General features: G+C 47.3%; 2 protein-coding genes across 4 annotated transcripts in view; one reads left to right on the top strand and one right to left on the bottom strand.

Annotated features, from left to right (window-relative positions):
* Positions 1 to 19,178, bottom strand: part of ACAP3 (ArfGAP with coiled-coil, ankyrin repeat and PH domains 3) — a 108,082-nt gene extending 88,904 nt beyond the window's left edge. For 2 of the 3 annotated variants that reach the window (XM_064470445.1, XM_064470446.1), the window contains exon 1: positions 17,592 to 19,178. In XM_064470445.1, the coding sequence (XP_064326515.1) occupies positions 17,592 to 17,647 (56 nt within the window). In that variant the 5' untranslated portion in view covers positions 17,648 to 19,178. Of the gene's footprint in view, positions 1 to 16,451; positions 17,554 to 17,591 lie in introns of those variants that run through there. The other variant, XM_064470444.1, reaches the window with a different exon arrangement.
* Positions 19,179 to 19,299: 121 nt separating this feature from the next.
* PUSL1 (pseudouridine synthase like 1) overlaps positions 19,300 to 23,221 on the top strand; it is a 29,682-nt gene continuing 25,760 nt past the window's right edge. The window contains exons 1-2 of the mRNA XM_064470448.1: positions 19,300 to 19,527; positions 21,215 to 21,272. Coding sequence (XP_064326518.1) covers positions 19,469 to 19,527; positions 21,215 to 21,272 — 117 coding nt within the window. The 5' untranslated portion in view covers positions 19,300 to 19,468. The remainder of the gene's footprint in view (positions 19,528 to 21,214; positions 21,273 to 23,221) is intronic.

Raw genomic sequence — 23,221 nt, 5'->3', positions numbered from 1 at the left:
ATGGCAATAGAAGAGCTGTTTTTAGTGGTTTGAGTCTCCTATTTTTGTTCTAGGATAATGGAATAAGCTGTATTTCTAATCTTGACTAAAATCTCTCTACAGATGGCTGTAAGCATGATGCTTTCTGATCCTGGGAGCACAAGAGACTTTTCTGGAGTAAAAACATCAGGTAGAACAGCAGAAGCTCTGACGATGTAAGTGACACTGAAATGATTCCAAGACACAGGGTCCTCATCTCTCTCGTCATTGTTTTATTCTCACCTGTTTTTTTTCAAAGGCCCCACTGAAAATTTGCTTTTCCCTTTTTGAGCACAGCGATTGCTCAAACACTTGAACTTGTCATCAAATCTATCAGCTTCAGCTCCATTCCTGCTACAGAACTACAAGTAGCTAGCAGACTCAACTCTTCACCTCTTATAAAGTCCCAGTGGGCAGTATAGTCAGAGATTGCTGGCTTGTCCTGGGGTTTGGATTAGTAGTTTGCTAGAGCAAGCTAGTTCAGCCAGCCAGTGACTTCAGCTTGCTGCTCTGCTGGTGAGAGCCCTCAGAGGTGGTCTCAGCACAGTTTTCGAATGCTACAACAACCTCCAAGCAGATAAACAATGAAAATAGGTAAAGTACATCAAGACATGAAAAACAGATTGCCCAAATCACTGGTATGTGAATACAGATGTTTTCCTGGTATTCGTTGTTCTGTTTTCTCCTGTTTTTCAGGGAGGCCAGGTGTAGGTATACAACTCCTAAAACCATTTCCAGTATGTCTTCTCATGGGTGAAGAGCTTCTGTGCCTAAACTTAGCTTAGCTCTAGCTTTGGTAATAGCGCGCATAATGTTTTGCACGTTTTGAACAGCTACAGAAATACCCAAGTCTTTGTCTGAAATGTGCTAAATGTCAGTTTATGGCTCTTATCCTTCCACTGAGAGGCTGGAGGTGTATGTTTAGACAGGGCTTTGAAGCAAGATGAATAAGACATCGTATTTTGGTTGCATGGTGTTCCATTGACTTTAAATCAGTACATTAATATTTAGCAAAAACTGACACCTCTCTTCAGGAGACATACAATGACAGATATGGCTTTTAAGCACTCTGGTATATATACACAAGTACAGGCTTTTTTTCCGGTATTGCTTCTCATTTAAGTTCAAATTATAAAAAGGCCCACTGGAACTTATTAAAGTGTTTGAGTTTACCAAGTAGTTTCCCATACACTGAATTCTCCATCAGTTCTTTCTGATAGCTAGTCCGAGCTCCTGTAGAATCAAGGCACTAAGCAACCTGATCTAGTTAGACCTGCTCTGAGAAGGGCGTTGGATTAGATGGCCTCCAGAGGTCTCTTCCAACCTAAATTACTCTAGGATCTAATGGCTTAAAGATTAAATCCTTCCTTAGCTCTTTTAATGCACTCCTTATGTAATGTATCTCATGATAACAGGTTTCCCCCAGCTTCTCTTTTGTTACCCAGAGCCAATCATTCAAGGAGACAACAGCACCTTGAGCATCTGGATCTCTCACCATCCAACCCTGACTGATCTGCAGATCATAATGCCTACATAAAGCAGAGAGGAAATGCTATAAAGAAGGCAGTTTACTTTTCACCACTTATCATTACACCCTAGGGGAGAAATTCTGACAGAAGTTGCAGCAAACTATTTCCTACTTCTGCCCATAGTACTTGAGCAGCTTCTCAAATCTTGAGAGAAAAGGGAAGCAGCCCAATAATGTCATAGTAATGTTAATCTTCCAAATCTGCTATTTCAGTGTGTGTGGAAAGGAAAATCCCATCAGAAAACCAACTTGGTGAGGACAGGTAGATCAGATCAGGAAATAGTACTGAACTAGGCTGCTTCCCTACGGTAGCGTCTCTTCTCTACGCAGCGGTTTTGGTGGTTTCAGACCAGCAATATGCAGATATCTGTGCAAACTATGGTAAAACCAGTAAGGAACATCAACCTCTTGGGGATTCTAGAGTCTGACTGACAGTAAATCAGACAGTTGACTTTAAAAAGGCATCATCCTACAGGGAAAAGGGGTTCTCCACTTGCCAGAGCAGTCAGGGCTACCTATTTCTTGTTCAATGCTGTTCTTGTCCCCTTCAATTCACTGAAAGTCATTTCTCAGCTAAAATGCTGAGCTGAGCACCTCAGTGATGGATTCTCCATGCAGACCATTTCATGGGCCAGCCATGTGCACTAATGCTGATGAACTGGCAGACCAAATGACAAAGATCATCTGCTAACTACCTCAGAGCAACTTCCATCTTTAGCTCATCAGAGCATAGCACTATTTCTGCTGATAGCTATTAATTTTTCTGATTATCAGACTGAATGGCTCTCTACCTTCCTTTCTGATCTGAATATCTGTTTTGCAGAAGAATGACACAGCTGCAAAACTCAACCTCTCTGGTTCAATGTGCAGCAGATCTTAGCATCATGACTCTAAAACACTTTGAGAAAAGCTCAGGAAGAGGTATAATTCTCTGCACCTGAAATCTGCACGGACAACTGCACTCCTGCAGCTCAGTAATCTCCATGCCCCTCTGAGCATCACACCGTGCAGTTCAGTTCCTGGAACGTCACTCAGAAGAAGGATGCAAGTTAGAGCTTTGAGTTCTGGAGAAGAAAATGTCAGCCAGAGACTCATCATGAGCAACCTAGGTGAGGCGGCATGGACAGCACAACACATCTGTCAGTCCAGCTGCACCGTGCAGGCAGAAGATGACTTCTGAACCAAATTTCTGGCTCTTGCTTTGTGCTGACCTGGGCCTGCTGTGTCTCCCACAGAGAGGTAACTTGCCTTTTTTGACCCTCTCAAGCTAGTTCATCCATCTGACAAGTCCCACAAACAGAACTCCAGGGACACACATGCCCAGAAAACAGGCATGGTAATGACCATTCTCCGCCCTCAAGACTTCATCAGGTGGATCATTTGCACTTTCCCATGAGTGATACTTTTTCTTTCCTACACACTTTGATCCAGCTTGCTAAGTGACTTCAGAGCAGAGATTGCTTCTCTGATGATCAGAAAGCATTTCCCTTCCTGCATTGCAAGGATTGGGCTTTTGCAGTGGCAATACGGAAACTGCGCAGCAAAGACTGAATACGGGAATATTCTTTTCTGAGCTGAAGAAAGAAACATTATGTGGGCATGTGACGACTCAGATGACATTTGTTTGCTTTCTTTTACAAGCAAAATGGATTTATCAAAAACCATATATCAAACAGTTCTGTCTTCTCCCCAAGTGAACTCAGCGGGTCCGTTTACCAACAGGGCTGGACAAGGTCCAGCAGGCTTTGTTGAGACTTCCCCTAGTCCATAGTTTAGCTCAATCCACCCTCCCCCAGCAGGGATCTCTTTCAGCACTAAATGGTCCTTGTTTCTTTTTTCTCTCCCTCCCCTGGGCCTTGGCTCAGAACCGGAGCTCCCCAACCTCTATGCTCCCTTTGTCTCTGTCTGAAAGGCTTTTCCTGTGTCGTGTCCTGCCAAACACAGCGAAGGTCTTGCCCTTGCTGGCAGCAGAAGTGCTGAAAGTGCTGACTGACCTGGGGGCAATAAGGGAGGGTCCTTGCCCCCTCCTTCGCCCTGGGAGAGCTGGGTGTCGCTTGCACCCTCCCAGGGGTGCCAAATGTTTCTTGCTTTGTCTCAGTGACACAAAACAACTGGTTTTTAACTCTCGAGTACTGATACCAGTAAGTAACACAACCCTTTTTTAAAGGGGTGAGAGTTTATGTCTGTGCTACTTCAACTGGTGCTTCATGGAAGCTTGCTGGGGGAAACATGAATAAGTGCCCTAGACACTACTCATCCCTTGCTTTTATTTATTACTCTCGAGGGATGGGTATGGTCCCATTTTTCTAGCTCTGACTTCCTCTTACACCTCTCCAGAGGGAACAGAACTGTTGTGATGTGGCTGGGGTTGGGGAATTAATTCTCATGGAAAGGATTAGTGTCTCAGTCATCAAGCTTTAGAGAAGGACATTCTTTTGAGTGCAGCTAACAGGACTCTTACCAGCTACAGATTGCTTATCTGATCTCTGCGGCCATATGAGGGACTGTCACATCCCTTTGAGCTAGTAAATCATCCTTGAAAGATGATCCTTACTGTCCTGGTGCATACCCGATGTTGTCTTGGATGCTGCTCTGGAGATAGGACGGTTAGGCTCACATAGGAGGAGGAAATTCCCAAGCTCACACAAAAAGCCAAAATGTTGGGGGTAGAGGGAATCATTGGGCAGGAAACAGGGACCAGTTGCTGCTTGGAGTAAAATTTAATACGTCCTCTGTACTGAATTATGTGGCCCAGGCAAGGGAGAACAAAGTTGGTATTGTAGTAACCGGTCCTCAGCAGCAGAAAAGAATTGAAGCACAAAGTCAAGGGTCAGAACAACATTGGGGTTCAGCCCTGTAGGATTCACAGATATTCATCCTCCATACTGAAAATTTAGCTAGAAACCTCTACTTCTTCTTGACTTCTTGGCATCTCACACATCTCCTCTCAACCCACGCGTTTCAGAAATGCAGGTAAAACAGAAGTATGGAGTACTAAACTGTGAATAATTGTGGTGATCACAAGCAAAGATTGAAGTCCATGAGGCCAGATGCTATAGCATTTTGATTTCTGAGAGAAGGCTTTTCCCATCCCATCAACATATATATCAGCTTGGAGTTTTCCAGTGTCTCAGTCCTGTTCACTAGTTTGGCATTGTCCCATAGTTTTATGCATTATCTCTGAATTCAGATGAGTCAGTGGTACATCAAGAGCTTGCATTATTCCAAACTCCTAAACTCAAGCTGGCAGAACTGGTTTTATTTCACACTCTGAACACTTAAGGCAGGCACCTTTCTACAAATGTCAGCTTGCTGCTTTCTCTTCCTCCAAACTTCAGGTAGGCTGTTCTCTGCAAATCTGAGAGCACCGTCTGAAGTGCCAGCCTCCAGATGGTGCAAGCAAGAAGAGCCGGGAAGTGTGTGGGAAGGGAAGGGGTGGGAAGGGGAAGGGGAAAGAGGGAAGGGGAAAGAGGGAAGGGGAAAGAGGGAAGGGGAAAGAGGGAAGGGGAAAGAGGGAAGGGGAAAGAGGGAAGGGGAAAGAGGGAAGGGGAAAGAGGGAAAGGGAAAGAGGGAAGGGGAAAGAGGGAAGGGGAAAGAGGGAAGGGGAAAGAGGGAAGGGGAAAGAGGGAAGGGGAAAGAGGGAAGGGGAGGGGAGGGGAGGGGAGGGGAGGGGAGGGGAGGGGAGGGAAGGGAAGGGAAGGGAAGGGAAGGGAAGGGAAGGGAAGGGAAGGGAAGGGAAGGGAAGGGAAGGGAAGGGAAGGGAAGGGAAGGGAAGGGAAGGGAAGGGAAGGGAAGGGAAGGGAAGGGAAGGGAAGGGAAGGGAAGGGAAGGGAAGGGAAGGGAAGGGAAGGGAAGGGAAGGGAAGGGAAGGGAAGGGAAGGGAAGGGAAGGGAAGGGAAGGGAAGGGAAGGGAAGGGAAGGGAAGTTTGAGGGAAAGGACAAGGGTAAGGGGGCCTCCTGCTATGTCAGTGCTATCACAGTGGCTGTTTCCTACATCCTGGGGCGAGGTCACGGTCCGGGAAAAAAGCCACACTTCCTGCCAAAAACTGGGTTTACCAGAGAGAACAAAGGGGTGATATTCTGAAAAGAAACTGAGCTGTGGGAAACAGCATTGTTTCACCGAGCTAGAATGGAGCAGGAAAAACTGACATGCTTTAATAGCCGTTCTTCAAAACAGTTATGAAGATTTCTGCATTACCCCAACATTGCAAATGTAGCAGGACCATGCTGATGTTCAAGGAGGTGTTCCTTTCGAGTGCATGGGCATATACTGGCCCCAGAGCAAGCCACAAGTGTGTGTACTTGCATAACCTAACTTTTCTTTGTACATATCTTTAGGACTACAGACAAATCTCCTTTAGCTGCTCCCCATGTCCAAGGAGACAATTTACTGTAGCAACACATGCGGACCATGTCTGTAAAATCCACACGAGGGTCAGAGATTTAGCAGACAAAACCATATGTCAGTCTCCTCTGTGTACTGTTAAATAAAGACTGGCACAGTTGCTTGGATGCTGAGAAAGGACTACAAGCTATATGACCATATCTCTGTGCATCTGAATGCATGTACATGCAGGCCATACAGCTAAACTTCATTCTCGTAAAATATCCTCTTACCTTATCAACAGGCAGATGTATCCAACCCTTGGAAACACTGCATGTGACATATGCATTTACACACATGTTCACACATGCTGTTTCTATTAGCAGTAGCATTTAATAAAGAGTATGGAAATTATTAAGCCCTGCTGGAGTGTGCTGAAGCAGACTGGGTATGCAGAGAACGGATTATCTCACTCTCTGATATTATACAATCTGTTTAGACTGTGCCACTTTATGCTTATTTAAGGAATGAGTGAGCACTTCACTCTGGGATGTGCCACCCATGAGTTCTGACATCATCGCTTTAATCCACTGTAATGAATATACTGCTTTGCTTTTTAGCCATTCCCTCGCTATATCCAGTAGAAGTTCTGTACTAGAACGATTACTCTCAGAGTGTGTTACTCCACAGTGAGTTCAGTGATGGCTAACTATATCAGAACAACAGAAAATTCTCTGCCTCCCTCAAAAAGAGACTGGCACATAAGCAAAGCGAACTTCTGCAGATGAAGTGAAGCAAGACAAGAATGTAATGGGTGAGTGGGCACACACTGCTGTAAAGGTACCCCACTGCATTTGGTTAAGCTTGTATTTAGCGGATTGGTATGGGCCGTTAAGAACATACACAACCTTTCCATTATTTTCTTCTAGCCCTTCCTTTCTTTCTTCCTATAAATCAAAGTCTCTGAACTGAATTCTCCTCTTTACAAAATGAGAGGCCAGAGGAGCCAGCAACATGCAAAAATAAAAAGATCTGTAGATGCACTGCTTTAAAACAAACCCTCTCCAGTAAGCCAAAACGTGCACCCCACCAGGTAAAAAGAATGGAACCTTTTGCCAAGAGGTTTGTGTAAGGGCAATTATCTTGCCTCATTTTCTTCTTTTGGGAGCAGTGGCTCAGAGAAGTAATCAGCTCCTGCAGCAACATGTGTGGCTTACTCACTACTTCTTTAACCTGTGCCGGTATTGTCTCGCCTAGTTTGTCAGGGCAGATACATGCATGCCTAGGCTCTGTTCATATGCACGGGACTGGTGGCAAAGCCAGTTTCCTCACCACCAAGTATGTGCAGGAAGAAACACATAAAGACTCTTCTCTAAGCCTTCTAGAGGAATAGAGTCTCCAGCACACCCTGTCCTCTTTTCTAATTTGTTGCTGTAGAAGTAGAAACACTTCTCCCTTTCTCTAGCAGCTCACACAACGTGCAGAACATTAAGCATGATGCTTCTCCCTTGTTGGTCCGTGGCCAGCCACGCTGGGTGTTGTGACTGCAGTTGTGGGCAGCTCCTTCCGGGCTCAGGGCCAGCCTGGCTGCAGCTAGGCATGGATGCAGCGGAGTTGCAGGAAATCAGCCTCCACCCTCCTTGCAGTCCGCAGGAATAATTGTTCAGTATCCCATTTCTGCTCTCCATCCTATGGGGTCCTACAGAGAGGAAGGCTGGCAGCTTACATTCTAGCTGCTGTGTACTGGGGAGTAGAGACACAATCACCTCCGTGCTGCCTGAAGATATGCACATCTCCCTGGGGCTGCAGTTAAGCCATGTAGTCCATGGTTGGCCTGGGACTGAAGCATACAGCTCCCTAGTGCTCCAACATACTCCAGGCAGGGAATTCTTCTGCTTGAACTATTTGCCTTGCCCATTCCAAGATCTTAACAGAGCAGGCTCTGCAGTGCCTCAGAGAAGATAAAGAAGCAATTAGGAAGCTGCTGGCAGGTCAAAATCTCAACCTTCCACACTGGCCATGATGCCGGCTTCCCCCTCCGAGTCTGCAGTTGCTGGTCAAAGAGGGAACAAATTCTGCTCTTGGTTCCTTTTCCTTTCCCCATGGGAAAAGTTAGCATGGCATCATGTTAGCATGGAGACGAATCTACTTTCTTTTTTTCCCACTTCCTTTCCTCCATTCCCGTTTTTAAAGCAAGCTTTATATTAGACAGGAACCACATTAATTATAGGAAGAGCTAATAACCTGTGTGCATAACAAACACTTGGGAAACAGCTGTCAGGAATGACTGTGAATGTCTGAAATCAGAATACAGCCCTGATATAGAGGAGAACTGCAAGCAAACATGCAAGCAAGCATGCCTGGCTCCAGGGAAATATTCTGTCCTGCCCTCAAAATTCAGCCAAACTTGGATTGCACGTCCGTTTCTAGGGCTCTTTTCTTTATCCCAGATAACTGGACATACAAAGCTAGCAGTAGCCTGATTTTTAAAGCAAAACCAGTACTTAGGAAGCCTTTCTGGTTCTCATGGTTCCACTGGCCTTCCTGCTGCAAAAAAAATTAATACCATGGCTGAAATTTCATAGTATTATGAAACTAGGTTTTAAAATGGGGACCATCACCATTTCAGAAAAGCATGGGATTCCAAATCTGATGTGCTTGCTTTTCATCCCCCCCTCCCCCCCTGCTCTTCCACTGCCCCTTGAGAACCGAGCAGTTTAGGACGCTTAGAGTCGAGGCTTTATGGAGTTAGCAGCTTCAGGTAGCTTTTACGTGCAGGAATTAACATAAACTTATTTTGCAATTGCTACAGGAAATTGCTAGGTGATGGATAAACTGGGTCTGCCACCAGGCCCACGTATCTGAACAGGGGTAGGCATGCACGTTTGCCCTGACAAACTATGTGAGACAGTATGGACAGAGCCTAGAGACAGCTGCATCGAGACCCAAAGTCACTCTTGTAGCTCTGATTACAGGGCTCAGCCTTCATGCCCTTCCTAACCCCAAATAATCCAGCGCACACACTTTCCATCCTGAGTTCATCTGTTACCCTGTTAAGCCCTAATACCAAACTGAAAGTCTTCAGCCTCCTTATACCCGTGACTGGAATAGGGTCTCTCAACTCACTGCACCTGTGTTAGTAACCCCAAAATATGTGCCCCACAAATCAGAAAATACTGTTTAACGGGGGAAAGGGACTTGCAAGTTCCCCCAGCATGGATTTAACTAACTCAGGAGCTATAATGGAATTTACAATGCCCTGATCTGTGCATTAGCAGATGAGACAGTGCTTTATTCCTTATCCAGTGATTATCGGTCAAAGCTGAACTGCCCTACTGACAGTGCAAAACTGTGCAAAAGCACCCAAATTAATAGAGGCTATGTCACTGATAACATTGATAACATGCAACAAGCTCCCACCTCAGGCTGTCTGGCACAGGGGAGGCCAGCCAGCGAAAGATGCCAGACACCCAGTCCAAGCTCCTCCAGGCAAAGGATTCTCCACCATGCTGTTGCATCCCTTCTCCCCAGCCAGATCTGATGATGCCACTGAGACCAAAAAACCCCAGCCTGACTCCAGGAGTCTGCACTGCCTTCCTGTCTCTGGGAGGCATAATGAAATAAAGGTAAACGGATGGCTCGTCTCACAGGCTGGGAGAGGTCCCCAGTGTGTGTGGCAGCAGCACATCGCCCTCCTTTCTAGCCCTCCTCCCCTCAGAGCCCACGGCTGGAATGCCATACTTTCCTACCTAAAGGGATCATCAGAAATAAACGATTAACGAACCAGTGCTGATGGCATCACGTTACTGAAGGTGCTTTGTCGTCACAAACATTAATTATTTCACAGGCTCTCAGATACACAGTGTGACCCCTCCATCCTGTCCCTCTGCCTAAGCTAAGGAAAATGAAACAGTGGGGCTGTTGAAATGAATAAAAGGGACTTTTCTCAGCTGCACAATCGCTGAGTGCCAAAGCAAGCAGTAGCCCTCAGCCCCTGGACTTCCCATTCCCCACTCTAGCTAGCAGAGAGCCGGGGTTCACTTCAGATGAAGGCTCGACACCGTTTCCCATCCCCTCCACAAAACTGGCTTTCTGGCACCTTTCCAGCTTCCTGAGCCCAGCAGTGTGAGTGACAACGGACTCTGACTTATCCCTAGAATGCAAAGCTCGCTGGCTTTGCAGTAACATACATTTCAACAGGAGTCTGTCTAGAGTCCACATGAATGAGGCTACGCCAAATAACGTTTCATTGAATTCTTATTCTACGTGCTCACTTGGCCATGCTGCAGTCCTTCGAGGACCAGGGTTGGAATCCAGAGACACTGCATGATGCCAAGACAACCAGCAAAGCACAATTATCAAGACATGTGGCACACTCTGAGGAGGAACGGATGACTCTCCCACAGATAATTTCAAGAGCGCAGATAAGCTAGCATCAGCATCTCTCAGCCACATTACCTCTGGGTCTAATTACCATCTTCCACCACAGTGTTACTGCTCTTTTGTTTTCCTTTTTTCCTTTTAGGAAGCTTTGTCATCTAACTTCCAACCCTCTTACATTCTTTATTACAGCTAGAAGACTAGCAACTAGCAAAACCCTGGCCTTGGCTTTCATGGTGGCTTTTGGCCATCCTAACAGGACAAGGCATACGGTTCCTTGTGGTGGTGCCCTCTGGAAGGCTTTGAGGGAGAGCAGTCCAGACTCACACCCTGAGCATGTGACAGCCAGAGTTTTACACTTTGCAAAACTTGTCCTGCAAAATCATTTGTGTTGAAAAGCTTTCTCCTTACACTTATCTCATGGCAATCAGGAGAGCCAGGGAGAGAGAAAAATGTCCAAAGACTGTCACCAACAGAAGAGATGATTTTCAGCTCTGTGCAGCCACATACATCCCAGCCAGCAAAAAACAGAGAGGAATGGTGACTGAAAATGAAAGCAAGCAACTTCCAACTCAGAAACTGATCTCTTAGACAACTAGAAACATTTCAAAGTTTGCAGATGTACTGACAGGGTACATACTATTACAAAGCAAAGTGTGTTGCAGGAGTGTTTTTCTGGCAAAGTCAATCATCAACTTACGAAACACCAAAATTTCCCTTGCCCATGCAGTATACCATGCAACTTAGGAGCTACAGCTCCCACGAGCAGCCTGAGAGATTGTATTTCTGAGTTTAAGATCATTCACTGCAAACTCACAGCTTCTAAGTCTGGGTGATTTTATCTTGGGGGGGGAAGAAATTTTAAAAAATCCTTTTTTGATTTGGAGAGTTGGGATGGATCAGCGGGGTTTTCACTTCAGAACTTTGGCCCTTTGGGATACTCCGCTTACACAGTTCACAATTCAAAGTTACTAAGGAAATTGCTTGCCAAAAATCTGCCATAAAATACCATTTATGAAGCCAAGCCAGAGATCTCAAGTCAGTTGTCACCCAGTCAGTTCTCTCATACCAGGGGATTTTCCCTGACTACACATTGAATAAATACCTTCAGATCTGCCCACAGTAATGCAGGCTGAAGGACTGCAGCTTTTTCCTAAGTACTTCAGGATTCACATGGTAGTTCTGATGACAGGGAACCTCAGATTAAGGGACTTCTGCTTCCAATAGTTCTGTGATACGACCTATGAAGGAAAAAAAACCTGTGCCATGCGAGGATCCTGCCGAGAACGTGATTCACCTGACACAAGAACAGCCAAAATGTGATGCAGCCTTGATTGCAAAGGCGGCCCCTTTGGGTGAAGCTGTCACAACTACAGTCTCAGTACAGCACACCAGGTACAGGCTGCCAGAAAAAATACACGTGGGGGAAGAAGCCAACCTATTAGTTTAGGGATGGGCCCCACCATAAACCATGGCCCAGCACAACCCTGGTAAAGGCCAGATTTGGTTCTGTATTGCTGACTTGGGGTCACTTTAAAGTGATGATGAAAAAGGGAGGCTGAAAGTCATGAGAAGAAACAAAGCCTCACTGCATTCGGAAAGCACCATACTGATGTCTAGGTGTTTAGGGGCTGGATGGACAGGATGGACTGCTGTAACTGGGGGAGCATCCCATGGCTGGTACTGTGAGAGGAAGTAACTATATGGTGACGTCTTTGACTTCTCCCTTTACATACTTCAGACCCTTTGACTTTAGAGGTGCAACAATAAAGCAGTAAGAAACAGAATAAATAGATAAAGACAGGTATTAGATTGATATAGATAATAGTATGCTGCTTTTGTGATAAAATCTTCTCTCCCGTGCAACTAAACCAGCAAGTGATGGCAATTGTACCCATTAGTCTGATTCAAAAAGAAGCTCTCTGTGTAGGCGTATCTTCATGCAACTGCAATCAGTATCAGGGATCTTGCTTACATAAGAAGCCTTGTGTAACAAAAACCAATTTCAAACCAATGCATGTGCTCTTTTTGTTAAAATGACTTAGTTAAATGGATGAAGATTTTTCTCTTTGGCCATTCTGGGTGTAAGTTAAATTTGCTTTTAAGTAACTTAAGCTACTCAGTTTGGCTTATCTCAGACTACATGTCGAAGGCATGCAGTGTCAATTGACACAAATCACACGGAAGCCACTAAAGTTTTTTTCCTGCAGAGCCCTTCACACATTCACACAGCATGGATGCATTAAAACTGGTTATGCTAGTTTTAAACTTGTCTAACTCAATCTAAGTTATCAGACTTAGCAAGATCAGTTTGACTAAGGGTTTTAATTCTTCCTATTCTGTTTGAAACACCCTAGTAAGAGTCAGAAAATATTTTCTAAATGTACTTGTTTTTTCACTTTCTTTTCCTCTGGCAAATGACAAATTTTTTTTCTTGCATCTTTCATGGAGCTAGAGTTACAGGCCTGCATCTTTCTCTGCCTAATAAGAGCCACAATAACGTGCAGGCAGTGCTGTACACTGCTAGAGCAAACGTCTCTGCCTATGTCCCTGGGTCACTGCCTGATGTCAGCGCTGCTCCAGGGAGCCCTGTGAGTTTCTGAACTACTGCGTTACAGTCAGCCAAAAGGCTGCAAGGCATGGGGGAGGTGAAGACTGGTGAAGCCCGCACCCCTCAGATCTGGGCATGTACATGGTCTTGTGTAGCCTATGCCTCAATTGCAGGTCTCCCTTTCCTGCTAAGCAGCACAGAGGTCCCTCGGTGGCCTGGGGCTTGTATGTATATGGAGGGATGCTGTCAGCTGCCTGTTCCCTGAGGTCACGGTAGCTGTAAGGGCTCCTCGTGAACAGATTCCAACATCTGAGTCACTGCGCTGCAGTCAGAGCACAGCACCTCCTGGCTCACCCCACTGACGTGCAGCCCGCTCTGCAGTGGGTAACCCTGCCCTCACAACAAGTCTGATTAATAAGGTTAGTTAATAGCAACAACAACTACAATAGCAATGTTAGTTAAGGCAATAACTGCTTACTTCCCTCCCTTGTGGGAATTACCACAGAGGCATTTGGGGTTTTCTGTGACCCACAGAGTGCTACAGCCAGCTCCAACCTCTGCAATTTGTCCCTGCTCTTCCCTTGTCCTCCTGATTGTTCCTAGAGTGCCTCTGTACCCAGAATGAGTAACGGCATCCCTACCCGTCCCTTCGTACCAAGCGCCTCTTCTCCGAGGGAGGAGGGAATGAAGGCAGGGGGTGAGCCTTGGGAGCTGGCAGTACGCCCAAGGGCTTCCATTTTCCAAGAATGGGCCAAATTTACTCATCTAGCACTGCAAGGGTAAGGGCAGTAATGGGTTCTTCTTTGCATCACTCCAGACCACTGGCTTCTACAACCGAGCGGAACAAGTCAGGAAAGTGTTCCTAGATTTCCCAGACTACGGCTAGATAAACAGCAAGCTTTGCACGTCAGGGAGATGAAAGCCACAATATCTATTGGGGTTGCATCCAAATGTGCTAGAACTGGTCTTTCAAGGTAGTTATACTTGTTTACTGGAATGGAATATACGTGTCTCTACAAGATGCCTTACAGAAATAAGGCTTATCTTCCAATTGAAAGATCTATACATATTTAAGTAACGAAATTAAAAAAAACCCAAACTTTTCCTTGTTGCAACTGGCCCCTTTAAATCGGGAAGCAATGATGGATTTAGTGTATATTGAGTATTGGTTTGGAGTCTTTTGACATATAATTGGATTTGATTGCTAAAGTAGACTGGTAGCCTTCTTTTGGGATGCTTAATACATAGTTAATGCCTGTGTAATATTTTTTTGGAATTTTTTTTTTCCTCCTTGTGGACAACACAGAAACCAATTTGATTATCTCGAAGGCTCACTGCTGAGAGGAATAAGCCATTTGTAAAACTCGGCACAACCCTTCACTGAGAAGCGCAGAGGGGCTCTGCGCAGCAGTGGGTGCCAGCAGGAAAGGGAGGGCGATTCCTAGCTAAGAGACTGGTATGGCAAATCTGGATTAAATTTTTGCCTTTTCCACAGATGTTTCCTATGGCAAGGGACTTTACCTATTGCTGTCTCAGTCTCTGTTGAGAAAGTAGATTATATGCTACCTTCTCTCACCTCATTTTTATCTATATTTTTGTATATAGTTTCACTTGTATGGTATTTTACCTTTTTTATAGTTGTAAGATTTTAGGGACATGTTAGTTAGCATCTCTGCCATGCTCTATGGAAGAAGTCCTGTCCCTTACAGGCATCTAAAGATTTTCTTGTATTACAAACAATTAATAGTAACAGAAGAACTAATTAAAGAACTAGTTAAAGTATACAGGGAGACTAAAATCTGTACCCTTTGAGAAAGTCTGAAGAATTCTATTGTGTTCTCTTTTTTTTGCCATAGGCCTGCTAATGTCAGTATTTTCTCGGTTTCAGGTGTTCATAGTTTACATATTCCCCTGCTACATATATTTCACGCTGTCTGAAATATACAGGCTTATTTCTCTAGTCTAAGTCTCTTGTTCACCATGTAACAAGCAGACTGTGTCTGGCCATTTGGGAAATAGTTCATAATTCCATGCTTAAATAACTGGCTTTTGATAAAGGTCCAACACAGTGCTCTGAGAGCTGTTTTGTTTTTATGGATGGAGCAGACAGAGCAGAATGATGTTGCCTGCATACTAAGAAACTTGGCCCGAAGCCCACACACACACCAAAGGCAAAATAAATAAATAAACATATCAATCAATCTTGACGTCACCAGGAAAAGGGTCACTGCCATGTGGAACGAGACATCTGGACAGTGAAGTCACCGCTCTGGAAGGATGCCACTGAACAGTTCACATGCTCTGCAGCACAACAGGGTAAAATGACAGTCAAAAAAGAAAAGGGCAAGGGGAGGTTGTAGATAAATTCTAATTGATCCTAAGTGAGCAGACATTTAAAGTAGGAGCTTCATACCTTCTGCAAACCTGTCCATGCATCTAACTTTTTCCTGATGAAAAACTCCCATGATTCCAACGTCAACCAGGCACACAAATGAGACCAGCCTGTCACCTCACATGACGCTGTCCATTACACTTTCGGAACCAGCTTTGGAAGAAGAAAGAGCAGGATCTTACCACACAACTAAAATTAAAACGTGCGGAGGGAGACCCTTTCCACAGCCCTACATATTCCCATAAGCAGGGGTAAAGAAGATGCACTTGCCCAGGTATTTGCGTTACCTGCAGCTGTACACAACCACACACAATTGTTCAGAGTAGCCACAGCAACAGACCACCGCAGCCTTTCATAAGAATCTTGCATTCCAAGAAATTATTTGTAAACGCACTTAAAGGACAATGCAAACCGTTCTATTTAATAAACAAAAAGGTTCTGAGAAGGAGCAACAAGAAATGTCTGCAGGGAACGAGAGACCCCTTGATAACCCTGTACACACAGCCAACCAACTTGCTTCTGCAGGCTATTGTCTTTCCTTCCCTCTGTCCCCATCCAGGCACAGTATTGAAAGCAGCGGGAGATTGTTAGCGATGGAAGCTCTGATCTTCCCTTTACAGCATCAGGACACGCTAGCCCATCCGGACACCGTGCCGGGATGCTCCGACAATGGAGCATCCGCACCCACAACGTGGAGGCTCCTCTCCCACCCTGGGCATTTCTGAAACAGCCCGATTTAAATGCAGCACAGCCAAGACGGAGTCTTTGTTGTCATAGCTCGGATTCCTTCAAGACCGCTAAAAAATCCCCCCTCCGAGAGATGGGAATGTGACTGCATGGAAAACGAGCGTACTCCTTAGCGCTGGCTCTTCGGGCGGTTTCAATCAGCACTGCCCAGCTGGTCCCCACAGGGCGATGCCACTTCACGCTGTTACGAACGGGGGACCCGGCGCTGTCCGCCCGGCGCTACAACGAGTGATTTTTCATCTGCGAAGGGTCCGACCCGAGCGGGGCGAGGCGGGCAGGATGCCGTGCACCGAGCGGGCAACGCCTGCCCGGCCGGCGGCACCCCCAGCGCCCTCCGGAGAGCGCCCGGTCGGCAGGGCCGCCTCCCCGCATCCCCTCGCCACCGCCCGCCCGCGGGGCCCTGCCCGTCCCCCCGACCGCCGCTTTAGGCCGCCGCCTACAGCGATTACCGGAGCCCCCCGCGCTGCTCCGCCCGCGGGGACCGGGGGGGGGGGGGGGGCGCATCGCTTACCGGAACCGGGGCGAGTCCTTGATGCACTCCTCGAACTCCACCGTCATCCTGCCGGCTCAGCCCGCGGCGCGCTCAGCGGAGGAAGCGCATCGCCCGCCGGCAGCCGGGGACGCGCGGCGCAGCGCCCGCCCCCCGCGCCCGCCGCCTCGGCGGGGACGAGCGCGCCCGGCGCCTCCCGCCGCCCCGCGGCCTGAGGGGACGGGCGGGACGGGGTCGGAGCCGCCGGGGGGCTGAGGGGACGGGCGGGACGGGGCCGGGGCCGGGGCCGGGGCCTGAGCCGCCGGGGGGCTGAGGCGAGGGCAGAGCCGCCAAGCCGCCGGCCTCCGGGTGGCCTCCGGGTCCCCTCCCGGGCCACCGCCAAGCCCGCTCCCTCACAGGCTGCCTCACAGGTCCTGTAGGCTGGGAGGCACCGTTCCCTTCCCCTCTCCACGCCTGTGTGTCCTCCTCTCCGTTTTATCTGAGGATGGCTTCTCAGAAAACACCCTCGACACCCTCAGCAGCGTGTCTTTCTGGGCTGAGTTGGCTGTGACAGCCCAGTCACGCTAACCGCGAGTCTGAGCGACGAGCGGGAGGTGCAGCCGGTGGTCTGCGGGGAGGATTGCCACCGGGTTGGGTGCACGTTGTAGGGAAAAAGAAAATCAAACCGTTCAGGATGCACAGTGCAATTCTATACCGGCAGCATCAAAAGGACCGGCATCAATCGTGTTACTCCTTAACCTAGTTTTTAATTTTCTGTATGTGGTGGATTTGCTGCTGCCATCAGCCGTGCAGTAAATCTGCAGTAACTTCCCTGAAGCCCGTGGAATTTCCCAAGGAAGATATCTGGGCTTGTGGGTCCAGCTGAACAGATCATGTTTGCTGCAGGACATAGCGATGTAATGTGGCATGGATAAACGAGGCTAATTACAAAGGACTTAGTTCTGATCCTCCACCCATCGAGCAGTACAGACAGAACAACAGTGTAAACTGCATCATTTGCTGCAAGAATTTAAGACTGAGAGAAGGACCTTAAGTGTAAATCTCCCCATTTTAAGAAAATGCATACTGTGTAATAGGGACCTAACCTAAAACCAAGAGTCAGACAAACACTAGGGCCAGGGGCACCCGAATCCATGATTAAATGTCATGATGAGGCCTTACCTCAGCCATGGACCGAACTGTGATGAAATGAGACGAAATAAGACATTCAATGCCATTTCTGTACACAAACTACAGCTTTAGGCCAGGTTCCTGTTTCTATCTGAGTTCCCAGGCCTGCTTGATTTGTCAGGCACGGTCAGGAGTATCTTTGTGTAAGCCAAAGTCAGAGTTATTTAACACAGTTATCAGATGCTGGGGGGTTCTGAGGAACGCAGGAAAGGAGTTAGCCCTGCCGGTCGCCTCGGTCCAGGAGAAGGGGCAAGGTGACCTCTTGTGGCCTCTGTTTTATGTGGTTTCATAAAGGTCAAATCAATACAATTTTTATTTTCTTTGGTTCTTCCAGCACAGATGAAAGTGCGTGGATGTTTCTGGCTGCGTGTGTATGCACAAGCGTGGGGATTAGAAATTAGCATCCTCTTTAAAGCTGAGATTCATCAGTTTCATTATAATAGAGTCTGAATGCCGCTGTGCGATTTCAAAGCTGGTTGGATTTTTCCATTCAAAACAGATCTCTGATTTGTATGAGGGGGCCAGGGGTTTTTCTGTTGCTCTTCTTGTTTTACTAATGAGTTGGGCGGTTGTTTACACTGATTTTAGGCTACCTATTGTATGTACAGATACTGCAGTTCAGTATTTTAGAAAGATGAATATAGATTTTAAAATACAGAACATAGTCATGAAGAACATATGCAGCCTTTGTTTCTTATCGCTTCCTTAGCCTATTTTTGTCCCTGTAGCTGTTATTTACCTTCAGCAAGAGGTAGCTTGCATGCATCTTTTCATAGGTAGGCTGAAACAGATGAACGTGGCCTTGCCTGAATTTGCTTGTGCTGGTTTTTGCAAGGACTTTGACACAGCTATCGGCAGAGCCGGGAGCAGTTTCACACGAGGCAGGTTCACTGTGGGTTGGGAACATCGGAGCCTTTGAGTCAACAGTCCCAAAATCACAAGTAACCCTAACGCAGGAGAGCGTGGAGAGCCCCTCGCTACAGTAAATGCCATGCTCTGGTCTTCGCCCTGTAAGCTTCTGTCCCCAAAAACGATTTTTTTTTTTTTCCTGTGGGAGTTACATCCCTGCTCTGGCATTTCCAAGTCTTAATTGACGTGCTTATCTGACTCAAGGCAACTGAAGCCCCCAGAACTGTGCGAGGAATAACCCAAAGGATCAATTCCCATTAGCAAGTGACAGAAAACTGAGTAAGTCTAACTCAGGTGGCTTCTAATGGCAAACGGTAAGGTGAACAAAGCCACTTGCCAAAAGATGGTTGCCTGCAGTGAAACCGAAGAGCCGAAGCCACGATGAAGCACAGGATTCGAGAGGGGTTTGTTCCCTGGCGATCACTGGATGCAAAACCTTCCCTCAGCCGCTCGGCTTCCCCCTGGGCTGAAGGAAAACCTCTGTGACCTGGGTGAGGAGGAGGAAGGCGCAGAGCCCCGGGACTGCTCTTCCCGGCCAAGAGAACCGCCTAAGCCTGGGCCTGGGCCTGGGCCGGAGGCAGCTCCCGCCGCCGCCCAGCGGAACCACCGCCGTTCGCCTCCCGCGCTGCCCGGCCCGCCCTCCCGCCCGCCGCGGGCCCTGAGGCCCTGCCGGTGAGCGGAGCCAGGCCCCGCCAGCCCCGACCCCGCCACAGCAGCCCCGGCCGCGCCGCCTCAGCGAGCCCCGGCCCCGGCGGCGGAAGCGGGCGGCGCTGGGCGGGCCGCCGGGGGGAAGCCGGCCCCGGGCCGCGCAGAGGGATGGGAAGGCTGCCGGCCTTCCCCGGTGCCGGCCTTCCCCGGTGTCCCCCCCCACCGCCAGCCCGCCGGGGAGCGCAGGGCTGCCCGCCGCGCCTCGCTGAGTCCGGCCTAGAGCCTCCGCCGTAGGGCCCCGGGCAGCAAAGATGGTTTCTCCCCCAGCCCGATACCTAGTGTTCTTTCAGTACTTTGGCACTAAATATAGGTAGGTGCCTTTGCTGCCTGTCGGCCACGTGCGGTGGACGTAAATCAGCGGCTGTTGCGGTCCTGAGGGGGTTAGTCATGGGAGAGGTGCAGGGGGGCGGGTGGGAAAGGTTGGGAAACCGTGGGGTGGTTTTGGTGAGGGATAAATCCTTTCCTGAGCAGGTGAGAACGGACAGGGAGCTGGACTCTGCTTTCTACCGTTGTGTATAACTGTTAGGAAGGGGATGGTTTAGGCAGGAAATGCATAAAATCCAGGAGTTGAGGGAACTGGGTTTGTTTAGCCTGGAGGAGAGGGGGCTGAGGGGAGCCCTTCTCGCTCTCTGCGGCTGCCTGAGAGGGGCTGGAGTGAGGGGGGGGCTGGTCTCTGCTCCCAGGTCACCAGTGACAGGACGAGAGGGAATGGCTGTGTCAGGGGAGGTTTAGGTTGGATATTAGGGGAAATGTCTTCCCTGCCAGAGCGGTCAGGCCCTGGCACAGGCTGCCCAGAGAGGTGGGGGAGTCACCATCCCTGGGGGGTTTCAAAAACCGTGTAGACGTGGCACTTTGGGACGTAGTTTAGGAGGCCTGGGGATGTTGGTTTGGGGGTTGGACTTGTTGATCTTAGAGGTCTTTTCCAACCTTCATGATTCTGTGATCCTTGCGGGTTCCTTCCAACTTGGGACCTTCTGTAAAATGGGCAAAGAGAAAACGTTAAAGGGCAGGGAAGGAGGCAAACTTGTGATCCCAGGCTTTGGGCAGGGGGTAAGTTACAGTATTTCCTGCAGTGGTGGGTGGTTGTTGGGCACCTGGTGGTGTGGCTAGTTCTCAGTGGTTCAGATACCTGTGCTACTTGAGAGATGCACGTGAAGTGGTCTGTGGGCTGTGAGTCCTGCGGAAAGATAGCTGAGGTTGGGTTAGCTGAGGTTGGGTTTCCCCAGGCCTTAAACATCCCACATGTGTAGCTGTGCTTGTTTACATTAAAAAAAAAAAAAAAAACAAAAAAACGTGGCAGAACTTGTGTGGCTCAAACCCCTGGAATTGTGCCTATCTTCATGAGGATTTTACAGAATAATACCATCGTATGCCAAAACCCACAATTCTTTTGCAGTTTATGGTCTGTGTCACTGTGGGTACTGACCCAAATTACTCCAAGTAGTTACAAGTAGGTTGGGTTTAGCCTCAGGATGTATCTTTCTGCACTTCAGTAGCTTTTGTGAATGGCTGTGACTTCTGTAGTAGAGAAGGAAGCTCTTCACAAACCATTTTCGTGGTCTTTTAGCCCCTTTATGACATCCATAGAGCCTACAAGAAAGGGACCTGCAACTGGCAACCAACTCCTGGCCCTGAAATAGTTTTATCTGCAAACTCTTTTCTAGTGTAATTTGTCTGCCTTATCTTCCCAGCACATCAGCCTCCATGTGAGGAGTTAGTCCAAAGAATAACATTTGAAGGATGATTTTTATTTCCAGCCTTCTTTCTTGTAAATAATTGCTGCGTCTGTTTTCCTGTCCATTCATGAAAGTGTTTGTTCCCTGCAAGTTCTGTAAAAAGAATAGCAAACAGCTACTCAATAGCTACTCAACCACAACTCAATAGCAAACAGTTTGGTGACCGTCAGCTTTTCACTTCTGGATGTGTTTGTGGACTCTGTGTCAAGTCCTTGAGTCTTGACACGTATCAGTAACTATTGTATTTGTTTTGCTCTGCAGTGGGGTTATGGAGACTTCAAATGACCAGTCAGTGGTTGGAGTCCAGAATTATTTGGAGGTAGGTCCTTGCTAATTACATTGTCATTAAAATGAAACTTCTAGGGTCACGTTGTTGAGATACAGATACTATCAAGGATAATTATTATTAGTTTGACACTCAATAAAAGACACCTGTGTAGTGCTAAACACTATAATATTCAAAACAATCCAAGTGCTTTAGAAATTATGTCAGCATACAGTGGGAGAAATAGGTCAGGGTGAATTCAGAGACAGTCAGATCGTGATCCTGAAAAAGATGCGAACCCTTCAATGAGATCTGAAATTGAGGTATTGGAATCCAGAACTATGATTCTGAGAGCCCCTGCTCAGGTGCTGGCCCACCTGAAAGTACTTAAGCATGTGAGTCACTAGCACTTGTGGCTTTGCTTCCATTGATTCTTAGAACTGCCTCAGTTCTGAGCAGGCTTAGCTGCTTCTAGTTCATGTCTAAGTCCATTATAGATCTAGAAACTAGATATTGCATCCTACCAGCAGAGGATGTCTCTGATGTTTTCAGACACAGAACAAAGCACAGCAGGATATTCATTGTTCCAAAGGAAAAAAAAATGCCTAGTTTCCATTCTTCCAGAGTTGTTCTAATATGCCGGGGGAAAAAAGGTATGATCCCGTCATCACTGTTGTTCCTGCACTGCTCCCAGGGATCTCCCAGGATGTAGGAATGGCTTTCAGGACCGAAGTGCTGTTTGGGCTTGGAGTGAGTGTGCAATATGAGTGCAAAAGACCCACGGTTACACCAGTGGGTAGGAAGTGGGTCACTTGCATAGGGTACATTTGCTCAGCACACCTGGATGTTTGTGTAACCCAGTTGTAACTTAATTACAAGCTGCTGTTGAGCTGCATTTATTTGAGCAGTGCCAGTGAATCCCACGTTCCTGTGCAGGTCAGGAATCAAAAGGAAGCTGCATTATTTTTCTCTCTTCACAGAAGCATCATGTAGTTTGAAATGAAGTTTGTGCCTGTTTAGAAGATAAGAGACTGGTGAAGAGGTTGAAACTGATTGCTTTAGGTCAAATTATGCCTTTTTGCTATTCGGTTCTCATTTCCTGTTAGATTGTCTCACCTGAGATCACGAACTGTAGCAGTTTGAAGGTGGTGCGCCTACCCTGCTGGTTTGTGATATAGTCTGTGCTCTGCCTGCCGGTGTTGTGAAGGAGCAGAGTTGTTGTAGAGCTGGTCTGGGAGCAGCCTTGCTGTCCCGCCCAGCTGCTCTGTGACCGTGGCCCAGACGCTTCCACACTGTGCCGTGTGAGGGTGATGGTTCTTGCATGCTCTTGCTAAGCAGTCTTGCAGGAGAAAAATGTGATGAATTATGGTTGGAATAAGCATTCTCAGGGTGTATTTGTATGGCTTCTTGCCTGAGACCATTGTGGAGAAAGTGTATAAATATTGTGCAGATCTTGAAAGAAGAGCCCCAAAGGACTTTCTATCTCATTTATCTAATCCTCTGAACCATCCAGTGTCTCAGCCCCAGGCGCCGGACTTTGGGTGAGCCCAGCAGTTGTTTTGCATTATCTAAGTAACTTTGTTTTAATAGGCAAATGGGTAGGATGGGTGATTAAAGGAGAGAAGAAGAAGGAAAAAAGAAAAAGATAAACTTATTTGGTGTTGTCTTTTCACAGTATCAGCACTTTGTAGGCCAGTTCTGGGATATGTGCTTTGCTTTCATGTGGTGGTATTGATGCTGGGCACTGCTGAGCAGGGCTGTGTCTATTAGAACCACATGGGAAGTCTTAAAGCAATGTTAATAGAAAGTTTCTGGGGCCTGTAGGAATTTATCTTCCTACATTTCTGTGTAGCCTTGAACTTCAGAACTTTCCAAAGCCAGGAAGGCAACTGAAGGGAAGGGCAAAATTTTATTTGTAATGAGATCCTTACTGTATTCCAAATGTCATACAGATATTTGTTTGCAGTTACAGACAAGCAAATAACCTGTGGGGTGTAGACCTT

Source organism: Phalacrocorax carbo, chromosome 20 (assembly GCF_963921805.1).
Source record: "Phalacrocorax carbo chromosome 20, bPhaCar2.1, whole genome shotgun sequence".
Lineage (NCBI taxonomy): Eukaryota > Metazoa > Chordata > Aves > Suliformes > Phalacrocoracidae > Phalacrocorax > Phalacrocorax carbo.
The sequence above is the reverse complement of the archived record's forward strand: the minus strand, read 5'-3'. Positions and strand labels throughout refer to the sequence as shown.